The sequence below is a fragment of the Saccoglossus kowalevskii genome, chromosome 8 (genome assembly GCF_978046115.1).
Source record: "Saccoglossus kowalevskii chromosome 8, keSacKowa6.1, whole genome shotgun sequence".
NCBI lineage: Eukaryota > Metazoa > Hemichordata > Enteropneusta > Harrimaniidae > Saccoglossus > Saccoglossus kowalevskii.
This window is the reverse complement of record NC_140648.1, coordinates 1,569,718-1,583,342: the sequence shown is the minus strand read 5'-3', so window position 1 is coordinate 1,583,342 and position 13,625 is coordinate 1,569,718. Positions and strand designations below refer to the sequence as shown.

Below are 13,625 nucleotides of genomic sequence, written 5' to 3'. Positions count from 1 at the left end.
ATAAAATGTTGATTATGCAAATAAAATATAACATGCAAGTAAATTCTGAATCATGCAGCTTCACAACATACGCAATGATGCAAAAGTAGTACATTAATATTATTTTCAGCCTGGTTGAAAAACATTTTCATGATGTGCCTGGACATTGATTTTTGCTGTTAAAATAGCTTCGAGATATGAACTTTTAAAAATAGCCTGACAGGTTCGTCACTAATCTCCAACAATGTCAGTGACGAATACACACGTAATCACTAAGTCCAAATATTACATTATGATCACGGATTTCTTTTATTGCTATCCTCATATTAATTAACAGGTACTGAAATATTAAGTAAAGTTATCAAAATTAGGTACAATCTCATGTTCATTACTTGATGCGTGCATTATAGTGGCACGCACGCAATCTAATTAATACTCATTCCACATCCTGCCTATTCATCCAATTGTTAAGTTGATTCCAGTTGACTTCCCCGATGTATTCCCTTGTTACATCAAAGACTATCACATTCGTGTCTAAATTGAGAACAAAAAAGCACTCGTTCTTACATATCCGCACGTAGTAGTTGCACAACCGTATTTCGGTTAGTTTCTCTTTCTCAATTATTGGTCATACGACAACATCAACATATTATTGCCTTTATCTGGTGATGCGTTGACAAGTGAATTCAAGACTCGCCGATAACACGGCTGTTGCCAGGTGTAACTTATATCTTGTAAATGTAGTATTCCATTAGCGACGTGAAGGTTGAACACAAAACAGCGCTGCTTATATGGTTTATATCGGAGCATTATAGAACATACATTGCGAATATTACCTTTTTCCGTGTTTATTTTATTTTATTTTATTTTATCTTATTTAAAAAGAGATAGAAGTTCGTGATTGCTATACATATAATGATGTCACGAATACTTCACGAGACAACAATGATTACATACAAACATTTGGACAAGGTTGTGCATGCTGGTCAAACATCAGCAATTGGGGTGTAAGCCCTTCTACATCGGCACACTTCATGCTTGCACGAATGCGTGTGTTCATCATTATTTTCCGATCTTGCTTTACAACACAGCACTAAAGATGCAGAGGCGAACACCAGTCCAAGAAAGAGAAAAATACCACCAATGATGAGAAATATGTTAATTCCGTTAATGTGCACAGGTGCCAAGACAGATCCCACTCCCAGAAATATAAAAGCAGGTAGGAAAGATGATATTGAAAGAATGAGACAGATAATTCCGTAAAGCACTTTGAGTTCGACTGGAGGGAGAATGTGCTCGTGGCGATCGTTACCATGATATTCTATTTCATCCGGTGGATTATCCGCAAATTCAAAATCTTCATAATCGCCCGATTCACTCGATGCCATAGTGGTACAGACAGCTCTGTTAACAATAGTGTCGTTTTCTGAAAATAAAAAAAATCACAAAGAACGAATTATTATTCAACCGGCTAGGTGGTCTACAGTTCGCATTGGTAGAACAATAATTGATGAGGGTGCTGAAGCGACAACGCTTCGATAACAGCTAAATCGGCATTCCTAAAACAGGCTCATGCATTCTAATCTATCAACGGTTATTTCGCTCGTCAGATAACATGGTTTTCGAGAAACCACAACCATGCCAGGTGAATATAAAACAGCTTTAGTAGATAATGCTCATTACATCGTGGACGACGACAGAAATAACAATAGCGATGTTTGTTGGCTTGTTAGTTTGTATCAACATCACTTGTATCTATCCTTACTTACTGAACTATGATCCAAGAAAGCCGACAAACAGATCGCCTTAAAGTTGAAATACTTATATGTGGCCCGATGTCACAAATCATTTAGGAAGGGCATCTTAAGGTTACTGCTCGTTCATGTCAGATAACAAGGTGATTTGCTTTTATGTCGTATCTATGCTCTTCCGATATATAAAAATAATGGGTTAGATAGAAGCACTAATTGAGCTGCTGATAATAATGTAGCAAAGATCGTATTCGGGATAGATAGACATCTGGAGTTGATGGGAAGTGGTGCGCGTAAATTCATAGATCTTTACACTAATGAACAATTTAAGATGGTAATCTTGTTTTCCACAGGGGGCTAAAGAACCTCGTGAATGCTGATTTATCGTCGACAAAGGAATACAACCTCGTTTGTTATTGTATAATTGTGCTGGGTGGGTAGAAAGAGTGAATAATCGAGACTCAGTACTGATATTCATGGACACTGGCATCGATAGTCACAATACCATGGTTACGAATATAACTTATAAATATAAGTATGTATTTTTGCACGGAACATCGTACAGCAAAACGTAGCGATGACACTGGTCACGTTGCGATGAAATAATTGTTTTTGGTTAGTAAAACATCTGTTGAATTATATAATAATGTTAAATTCTTGAAATACCCAACATCAGAACACTTACCATTCGCTTCAATCATTATAGTCCTTGATGAACTGAAATTCCTTGCAACATCAAGCATAACATGTGGACTGTGTATGTGCCATCGACTCTCGTATAACGCTTACCCGTACTGAGCAACCGCAGTGGACTCGATTAACATATAGTCTATATATAATTATAATATCAACGTATGGACACTAGTATGTATGCTCGTAATTTATGATTCATAAATATAATTAATCTATATTTGACGAAACGTTGATCATTATAAACGCAACGCTTGAATTAAAAACAAAACAAATTAATTGCAAAGGTGCAGCAAGCTATACGCTGACCGAGGAGCTTATCACTAAAAATATACTGTTGCTAGTAACCGTGCCTAAAATCTCCACAGTCGTCGAACTCCGTGTAAACATACAAAGCATTTTACATGCGATGTATACGTCGAATGAAAACCCATATCTGTGTCACGTTAAGGTTGGCACGAAGCTCCTAACAACAGCTAGCCTACCCATTAAGCAATGTTAGCGCATTGAGTATAACTCACTCGGAAATGTTTGCGATGTTATTTTGTTTGAAATCCCCAGCAGAGCGGGCGCGTTAATTACTTTTTACTTTAAAACGTGTATGCATATGCAAATACGCATGTTGTTTGGAGAAGCATGTGCCAGTTTTATAATTGTGAATTCATACATACAATACTTATAGCATCGATGTATCAGATAATGTTTTAAAACTCCCACTAGACATGTGAACTTATGCACACTGCAGGCATACAAAACAAGTCGCCACTTTGTTACATTTAGTACAATTAAAAAGACATGTCGAACCTCTGGTGAGACAGTAAAAAAACTCAATTAAGATTGTATTTACGATTAGATGTCCGTTGTGGCGCTTTCACTACGTTTATGATATATAGAAACACGGAATGAAACCAGTAAAGTCGATTCATTCTGTTTTGAAATGCTAACTAACCCCGAGGTGTACAGTTTTTATATCTCCATCATAAAACTGCTTCAGTGTGGTTAATCAATACTAGGTGTTAAAGTTGTGGTGATCAAACTTTATTGATCTGTGCACAACGCACTGGAAACTATCGATCAGTTGACCATACTTGTTTGTAATGTAGTCGATTTCTAAATGTGTTCACTGAAATTGACTTTCACAAGTTGTACTCTGTGTGTTGTTTTAAGACGTTAAATTATATAGTACACGTGTGTCCTACAGTCTCACTGCTGACTCTAGTTTCGACATAAATTAATTACTTACTAAGGAACACGCCTGGGGAGAACGTTACGTTTCTATGGACGATGATTAATATCGTCAAAGTATTCCGACATACTCATATGATATATTGCAGGTTAAAAAAACAATAACTCATTCGTACTTGATAACGATATGTTCACTCAGGGTAACGTCATCAGACTATTTTGATTGTACTGATGCGGTGAGGCAGTTAAATATTTACAACACATTTTCAAAATATTTCCAAAAAAGTGGCATGTTAAAAGTTCAATTATTCCTGAAATAATATCGAATATTAATATATCATTGCGTACGCCTAGTATGGTAATTTTCTTGGCATAACGGGGTTTCATTTCACACGATTTCTTAGTGTGACATTTGCTCGAATATTTGTAATTTCGACCATATTTTTTTGAGCTAGTGAAAATAAACAAATAGACTTGTTTAATTTGCCATTGTATGTATACAAGGCAGGGAGGCCCGGACAACTTTGTGGCAGCGCGTAAATGTGAAAACAAAATTAGACACTTTGTGACGTCAAATTTGGTAATTTGCACAAATGATAATGTAGTATGTGTTCGACAGATGTGTGAGTCGATTCAAAAGGCTGTGTTTATTTATTCAGTTTAATTCAACGAATTCATCAACTTGAACGTTTACCTACTCGTTTACCTACAATCCATGTATGTATTGAGAATATTTAACACTCCTTATTGATTTGTAACATTGCATTTTCTTGTTCAAATTGCATTACATGAATGACATGTCATTATTCTATGTATTCTATATCATGGTTGATGTTGCAATGGAGATGCAATGTTGTTATTGGACAATATGCACATACATGTATGTAGTTTAATAATAAATTAATACAATATGCATTCAACAATAATCAATTAATCAATTAAATATAACACGTAATGTTGTGTTTCTTTCAAGCGTGTTACATTTTCCTCTGCGCCAATACAAAGACTAACGTGTATGCAAAGGCGCCATTGCAATTGGTTCATTTCGAACGACTCCATTTTAAAATGAGTTGAAATGGCGTTTGCTGATCGACAGGTCAGATGTATCACTATATATCTACTACAAATAATATGAACTTCGTATAGATATACGATTATTAGTTTTTATCCCATAGTCCGTGCAAATGCAATTTGTAAACAATTTGTTTAAATTCTTGATTGACATGGTCGACATGCCATTAACAACGATATTCGCGTTCTCAATTGACTTCAATTGACGTTTAGAACAACATAAAGTAAAATTAGATAAATGTATACGTATAGATTGAGGTATATGAGAGAATATTCCACCGAATTTCCCTTTCACATTTCAAATTTGAGTTTCACTTTATACCATATTCACTCGTTATCATTTTAAACGTGACTTAAACGTATGTTTATGAAATAGGAATAAAAAATAAATAAAAATGAAAGTAAGGTAAGATAAAAACAGTATAAATCATATAAAATGAACCAGATCACGCACATTATGAATTGAAGGCTTAGATATGAAATCATAGTTCATAATGATTGTATTTAATTACATGCTGTGAGAATATATCTGACAATATATAGTTTGCTTCTAGTTGTTTTAACCGTGCTGTAAAATTATCATCACTGAGATACACTGTTTCATTCACTTTCTATAGGGCATGACTATTTTATATTTGCTTTTTTTTGTGTGTGGAAAAATACTGATCTTAGTTTTTGGTCATTATTATTCAATTAATAAAATAAAACTTTCACACATTTATATGGCAGATCCAATCATGTTTAATGACAATCTTGGTTATTTCGCTGGATCAGAATAATTTTCTATCACAGTGAAGCTATGTGAACCAATAGACTGATTGTGCTATGATTGTAATTTGTATGACACATTGTAATTGTAGGTTGAGATCGTAGGTCACGGCACTTTCTTGCACATGAATAATTGCTTTGAATACAACAAAATAAAAAAAAAAAAAAAAAATCACCTTTCCGAGTTAGGTATCAAATCAAAGATCTCTAGTAGACTACCTGGACTAGATACAATATCCGACAAAGGAAGAATCTACACCATCTAATGACGTTATAAATATAGCAAATTTTCATGTTGTTTTCAGTAAATCTTCGGATACGAAGTAACTGACAGTCTGTTTATTCTCTGTTCATAAACAAATTAAATGTATTGCCTAACTGATGTGACAACTGAAATACCAGCACGAAATAGAACGTACCTGTTCATTATTCTGGAAAATGTTTGCTGCCTTGAAACGTTTTTGTAGCCGGTTGAAAAAGGAATAACATTTCTAGCCACTATTCATGCCTGTCTTGCAATTAGTACACGCAACGAGAAAAGTCCCCCTAGCAGTTATAATATCTTTCTACTGTCCACGTCACACTGTAATGCCACTCTTTTAAGGTTTGTTTGCCATCAAATTAGATTTACACCGAAACATGGAACTGAAGCATTTAAAATATACTATATGTCATCGAAGGATTCCATAATCTCCGATATATCATCATACATTATGTGACATATGATAGTTGACGCTTCTCACACTTCATTGATTTATACAATTTTACAAAATATGTTTCAAGCTACATATGGCTAGTAGTAATTTGTATATAACTAACTCACACTAAATCATGACTTATTTCTTGATACATTCTGATTTCTTTTTATTCAAAAACAAATTAAAGTATTTCCCGCATGCTGCATCAGATGAAAGATCAGTAGTTGTACATTGTATGTATGTAAGCCATTATAAAAGATTCTCACCTTGTGTCCATATGTGACCAGGTCCTGAACTTCCGCAATGCTTTATGTTACTAGTAATTCATTATCTCGTGTTTTATTCCAAACACGCTTTAGTAATTCTGAGGCAGTTGCTGATTTGTATCATCTGATACGTGTACACAATGAATATAGTGTATCACGTCTTTATCTCAACTCTCGTATACCAGTGCAGTTATATTCAGTGAATTGACTTATGCCGTGGCAAGCAAAACATTGTTCTCGTTAAGTTCGTATCTCATTTCGAACATATGCTTCCTTGTATATGAGTTGCGTTAAACTAGTTATAATTCACGAGGTCAGTGACGCATCCAGTCTGTATATGTACGTTAAAGCATTTCTGCCTAGTATTTTGTCTACATTGGTTAATTTATATAATAACCACACCACGCCCCAATACTGTATAAATACACGCAATTTCCAATGAATATTACAATTATATATTTTCAAGGAAGAGTGATGAACAAATGTACCTGACTTACAAACAATTAACAGGGTTAAATTCACTTTCCTATTTTTCTAGTAAAATATTGAAGCTACTGTGACAATCATCTGAAGAAGTTCGAGCAACAATGTATTTTTTGTCATTACACTTGTCAGACACAATAATACCGATTACATAATACACGCTACCATATATTCAGGTAACTCTTACATGTAACACTAGCAGTGCGGTACACGTGGAGAAAAATGTACTTACGCTTTTGGAGGTAAAAACGCTACTGCAACTTCTCCTTAAAGTCGATTTATATATTTCACTCGTCTAGTTTTTACCTTACATTTTACATAATATATTTATTATTCAGATTACATAGTATGAACATTTATAGTACATGCCCAAATATGGCCATGGGAACAAATTGTTTTTATTATTAATAATTGTAATACTATGAGGTTATTATGAGAATACCTCAAAGTATGCACGACGACAGTACAGCTGAAGTACTATCTGAGTGCATACTTTGAGGTATTCTCGTAATAACCTTATTATTATACATCTTTTCCTTTCAACGATACATTATGGGAATGCCGAAATCCAAAAAGTGTAGAACAGGAATCAGGGAACTTCTTTGCGTGGAGTCCGGTTATTATTAGCGTAAGGATGTTTAAGAGCGTTAATCATAAAATACCCCGTAAAATACCGCAAAATTACGGCACGCTGTAACTTATGGCGTTACGGTGACGTGTGTATAATAATAATAATGAATATTTATAATATCCGAATCTCAAAAACAATCCCCGAGACTCATCATCGTAAACAAATCCTAACGTTGTGCGGATTCTTTCCAGTACAGTAGATTACACTTCATAGCTCAATGTGTGTGCGGCCAGACCATAGGTGTCACACACCACAGACAGCTTTATTACAAGACATAATAGATAGTTCAGTGGTTCAATATTCGAAACTGCTCCGCTGTGCACAGTAGTTAATTGACACAGTTAAGCCTGTGTTGGTGATTACCTTTATATAAAAAACACCTGCATATAGCGACGACATTTGAGCAGTTCCAAAGCAATTTACATGTAAAGTTAATTTATATATAAAGTGACAACCTGTATAATGTGACCAGAGGCCGTTCTTTTGGGACCAGTTTGATCGAAAGAACCTGTATATAAACATCATAATGATGGAAGAATGTTGTGTGTTCATTGTTTTACACTTTATGCACTACATTCTTATCTTTAATTCAATTCACGCAAACAAACATATTTTTATTTATTGCCAAATTTTGAATTCCTGTTCGTCATAGATATTTGGGTTATTTCATTCTATTCTATGATATGTCGTAGTTGTGTAATTTCAGTTCAGTATGCAAATTGAGAGGCATCGGAATGTTATCTCGGGTCGGACTTAATATCCCAGAAAAGTTTGAGGAGTTTTTTGTATACATAAAAGCAATATTTTATACCTTGATGGCGACTAAACACAGGATAGACTGTAATTACTTACATCTAACCCTAAATTATGTGAATGTCAGGGGGAAAATCTTGTCCTCTCGGGTTCTCCACACTGTCAGGGGGGAATCTCGTCTCGTCTCTCTATCGCGTCCCCTTGAGGTACGGAATCGGGGAAGTCACTTATACTTTACAGTCAAATAAGACACACACAACGAAATACGTTTCAACTCTCGTCTTAGTCGATCAGTCGAGCACTCTATAAGACACAGCGCCCTGGGGAAAAATCCCCAAGACTCTCTTAGACTGCGTCAACACTCGCCCCAAGGCTCTCCAGGACTGCCCTCGACTCTCTATCGTGCTGTGCTCGCCAAGACCAACTCAAACTCTCTTTATTCATTTTCAAAACTCTAACCAATTACAATGCAGTAAAAAGACTCTAGGGCGTAACCTTCAATCATAAAGCCAATCACACTAAGTACAGAATACGTCATATCTTTTGATTAATCGTTCACTACATTAATAACTATGAATACCAACTGTCAGAATCGCGACGGTTATCTGGTAATTAGTTCCAAATCACTGAGCCAAGTTCCGTCCAAAACTTCAAATAGGCCTAAACGATGACAGACATAACACAGCAATTCGCTAATAATCAGCTAATTAAGTCGACCAACAGATACGCAAAAACAAATTCATGGCACGAACTTGGACACATACTGTGACATGTACTGTGATATTTGACAATTTGTTCCCCAGTAAGTGCATATTGTACTTTGTGACATATTCCTACACTGACGTCATTTAAGGAACAGAAAATAACAGCGTAACATAATGTAACTCCAGGCATGTTACATTGAGGTACTAAACTCACATCAAGCTTTAGTTAGAGTAAAAAAAACTTCGAAGCGGAATTTCGGATGGTTGCACATACGCTTCACTATTATCGGGTAATGTGCCCAATAGCTGTTTGATTTATTCTTTTCAGACATTTTCAAGATTTTGTTACAAATGAAAAAATACAGCAAATCCCACTAATTCTACATTCCGACAATTATTTGTTAAATTTAATTAGTCTATTTTCTATGGTATTCATTTGTCTGTATCTCAGATTTATGGCAAGTAAATCATTATTTATATACGTGATTAGATTTTAGTTGAAATCCGTACATAATAATTTCCTAAGTTACATAAATTAACCACATTACCTTTTCCATCACTCAATGAAAATATAATCCACATAACTGATTAAGTTATGGTTTAAAGTGCGCTTGTTAATTATCTAATTTGCATATAAATGTGCAATTTTTTGACATCTCAATGATTACACCGTGTGCATGTGTGCTCTGGTATCACGGACTGCAAATCACATATGTATAATCAAATGTGCTCCTATTGCTTTAGTATCTTTATCATAAACTTCAATAGTTTGGATCAAGCTGCTTTTACATAGCGCATCTCAAAAAGTAGAGCCATGCTTTTTGATTATTAAATAGCTAATCTTGGATTTGTCGGTAATTTTAAATATTTTCTGTTCGACTTCAAATGCCCCCAATACTCATCACGTGGCAGTTTTTTCTAAGCTCTCTTTGATTTTTTGTATTGCTGATGACCCGAGGCTTGATAATAGTCATTCCACCCTTAGCATCTCATTTGGATTCCTTTCTCATCTTCAGAAATACTTTAAACGAATCCTAATTTGTCGCGATGGAAACCGTTGAAAGAACCTTTATGTGACTTATTTCCCATTCCGTGCGGTGATTCTCATGCTGATATATTAATTCACAAGTTCCGTGTCTTTGTGCAACGTGTAAAATGCATTAAATCAGTTTCTTTGATGAAACTGTTAAACAAATGAATTTGTTTTCTATGAAGAAAATGAAGACAGACGTCAGACTTAATTTCTCAATTCAATATCTACTATGAAGCGTGGTCACCAAATCGATGTGAAAAGTGGTCACTGAATCAATGTGAAGCGTGGTCACTGAATCGATGTGAAGCGTGGTCACTGAATCGATGTGAAAAGTGGTCACTGAATCGATGTGAAGCGTGGTCACTGAATCGATGTGAAGCGTGGTCACTGAATCGATGTGAAGCGTGGTCACTGAATCGATGTGAAGCGTGGTCACTGAATCGATGTGAAAAGTGGTCACTGAATCGATGTGAAGCGTGGTCACTGAATCGATGTGAAGCGTGGTAACTGAATCGATGTGAAAAGTGGTCACTGAATCGATGTGAAAAGTGGTCACTAAATCGATGTGAAAAGTGGTCACCGAATCGATGTGAAGCGTGGTCACCAAATCAATGTGAAGCGTGGTCACCAAATCAATGTGAAGCGTGGTCACTGAATCGATGTGAAAAGTGGTCACTGAATCGATGTGAAAAGTGGTCACTGAATCAATGTGAAGCGTGGTCACTGAATCGATGTGAAAAGTGGTCACTGAATCGATGTGAAGCGTGGTCACTGAATCGATGTGAAAAGTGGTCACTGAATCGATGTGAAAAGTGGTCACTGAATCAATGTGAAGCGTGGTCACTGAATCGATGTGAAAAGTGGTCACCGAATCGATGTGAAAAATGGTCACTGAATCGATGTGAAAAGTGGTCACCGAATTGATGTGAAAAGTGGTCACTGAATCGATGTGAAAAGTGGTCACTGAATCGATGTGAAGCGTGGTCACTGAATCGATGTGAAAAGTGGTCACTGAATCGATGTGAAAAGTGGTCACTGAATCAATGTGAAGCGTGGTCACTGAATCGATGTGAAAAGTGGTCACCGAATCGATGTGAAAAATGGTCACTGAATCGATGTGAAAAGTGGTCACCGAATTGATGTGAAAAGTGGTCACTGAATCGATGTGAAAAGTGGTCACTGAATCGATGTGAAAAGTGGTCACTGAGTCGATGTGAAAAGTGGTCACTGAATCGATGTGAAAAGTGGTCACTGAATCGATGTGAAAAGTGGTCACTGAATCGATGTGAAAAGTGGTCACCGAATCGATGTGAAAAGTGGTCACTGAATCGATGTGAAAAGTGGTCACTGAATCGATGTGAAGCGTGGTCACTGAATCGATGTGAAAAATGGTCACTGAATCGATGTGAAAAGTGGTCACTGAATCGATGTGAAAAGTGGTCACTGAATCGATGTGAAGTGTGGCCACTGAATCGATGTTAAAAGTGGTCACTGAATCGATGTGAAAAGTGGTCACTGAATCGATGTGAAAAGTGGTCACTGAATTGATGTGAAAAGTGGTCACCCACTAGGTGTAAACAGTGGCCATTTTTTTCTTGATCGTGGAATGTATGTAAATCACGCAGAAATTATTTTTGGCAAAGAACGTGCTATTTTGGTAGTAGTACTACCGCCAATTGCGAAGCCGCTGTCCAAACTTTGATTTATTTGTATTGAATGCCGTTTCATGTAAAAGAGAAGCAGTAGCATTCAGTTTTGTTGTTCCAGTCACGTATACACTGCGGCATTAAGATAAACACTATAGCAACAAGGCAAACATGTTTTTACATTGAATTATTTTTTTTCTTCAATAAACAACATTTCACCATTGAAATGTTATTTCTATGCAATGCCTTAGAATATTCAGTATGTAGTATATATATATATATAGGTCCAGTGACTGCGATTACTGACGTTAATCACCAAGACGTGCACGTGGAAGTTACAAAGATAGTAGAGCACGACAGTTGGAATACGGAATAAATTGAAAGTAGCTAAAAATTCAAATTGTGAAATCATCAAATATTTAAATATGATTTTTGTTGCATGGCACATCGATGGTATATAAATTGGACTTATACACCGTGGCAAATTCTCAAGCCGACTGTTGATATGGACACGAAGAGAAACCTCTGCAACATATGGATACTGTATTCGGTTAATAAGGGAATATATAGCAATGTCGTTCAATAAAAAAACGACTTTCATACTTCTATAACAATGTATGGTGAACATACAATTGCAATAAGCGACTGATCGCACTTAAATGCTGGCTTGCGATCACACATGCATGTAATTGTGTAAAAGAATACGTGGTAACAGCGCCGGAAATGCAATAAGCCACAGGGGCACATAATAGTATGCCCCAGTGACAACAATTAGGTGATGTATGAGAAGTATTGCCATACAAATATAATTTTAGATGGTTGTATTCAAATTCGATATAAAATAGACTTCACACATAATAATTAATAATGTGATTATTATTTCATAATTTGACCATGCGGATGAGCTTTTTATTTTGCTCTGTAAAATATTTAATTCAATCACATATCATGTTCAATGCTTTAAATCATCCCACAACATAATAGTATATTTCATACACAACTTCGCGATATGCACAAGATTTATTTAAATTTAGAAGGGAATAAACTACAATGGTAAATTACAAAGAAAACGGCATTTGTGTCATGATGGCATAGAAGATGTATATCATTTCTTATTGTTATGCAATGATACATTCCACTTAAGAAATAAATTTTACTCTAAATTGGGTAGTTGAATTTGAAGTTTGATTTGCTTTTTGATGACATTCCATGAAATATGAACACAAAAAGGAAAGTTGTATGAATTTACCATGAGATTTTTTTTATTCAGTTTCAGATATGTATTATTTTTCTCCTTCGTTTATTTCCTTTGTTTGCTCTTTTTGCCGTTCCAAAGGCTCAATAAATATTATTAGTAGTAGTATTAGTAGTAGAAATACCGGGAATTTTAAGCAGGACGGTAACACGCTAACAGTACATGTATTAAACACGGACCGGTAGTATATTTACATGTGCCTAATTGCAAATTGAATGTTATCAAGCACAGCAGACATTGAGCGGAAACACATCTCTCGCAACATTTACCATAATCCATAGACTGCTTCAAGAATCATTAATATCTTCAAGTACATGAAAAGCTACTTCGATTCCCAGGCACCGGAATAGCCAGCATCAAATAACGTGGAAGCCTTGTCTTACGCATTCCCGGCTGTTGGATAACTCGATTTCGGATAGACAATTTAAAACGTGGCTCATTATTTTGCCACGCCAAGAAAATGTGTCTGTTTCTCAATGCGTTATATTGATTTAGTATGTTATGCTCCGTTGAAAAATCCTTTCTGTCACAAGTGGTTATACGATGAAAACTGTTCTCGACACTTTAATCTTATAATGAACAGCTCCTGGCAACTCTGTGTCAAGCTTTCTAAATCACGATCGATAGCACTTGTACTTGACCTTGCAACACAAATTGACAAATAAGCATGAAAGCCCAAATGTTTTGCAATTAATCCATTTGGACTATTAAG

At 35.7% G+C, this 13,625-nt stretch overlaps 1 protein-coding gene across 1 annotated transcript; it reads right to left on the bottom strand.

The window, feature by feature from the left end:
• Positions 1-269: 269 nt before the first annotated feature.
• LOC146739209 (uncharacterized) lies at positions 270-2,499 on the bottom strand. The gene is made up of 2 exons (XM_085502868.1): positions 2,416-2,499; positions 270-1,405 (listed from the first exon to the last, which is right to left on the bottom strand). The coding sequence occupies exons 1-2, from the start codon at positions 2,471-2,473 to the stop codon at positions 966-968; spliced, it is 498 nt and encodes a 165-aa protein (XP_085358994.1). The 5' UTR covers positions 2,474-2,499; the 3' UTR covers positions 270-965.
• Between the last annotated feature and the right edge of the window lie 11,126 nt (positions 2,500-13,625).

What these genes read in the sequence shown, in the direction of transcription:
- LOC146739209 (XM_085502868.1), bottom strand. Translation starts at nt 2,473, where the DNA reads ATGCTTGATGTTGCAAGGAATTTCAGTTCATCAAGGACTATAATGATT. An exon ending in TATAATGATTGAAGCGAATG is followed by an intron (nt 1,406 to 2,415) that starts GTAAGTGTTCTG and finishes TTTTATTTTCAG; the next exon opens with AAAACGACACTATTGTTAAC.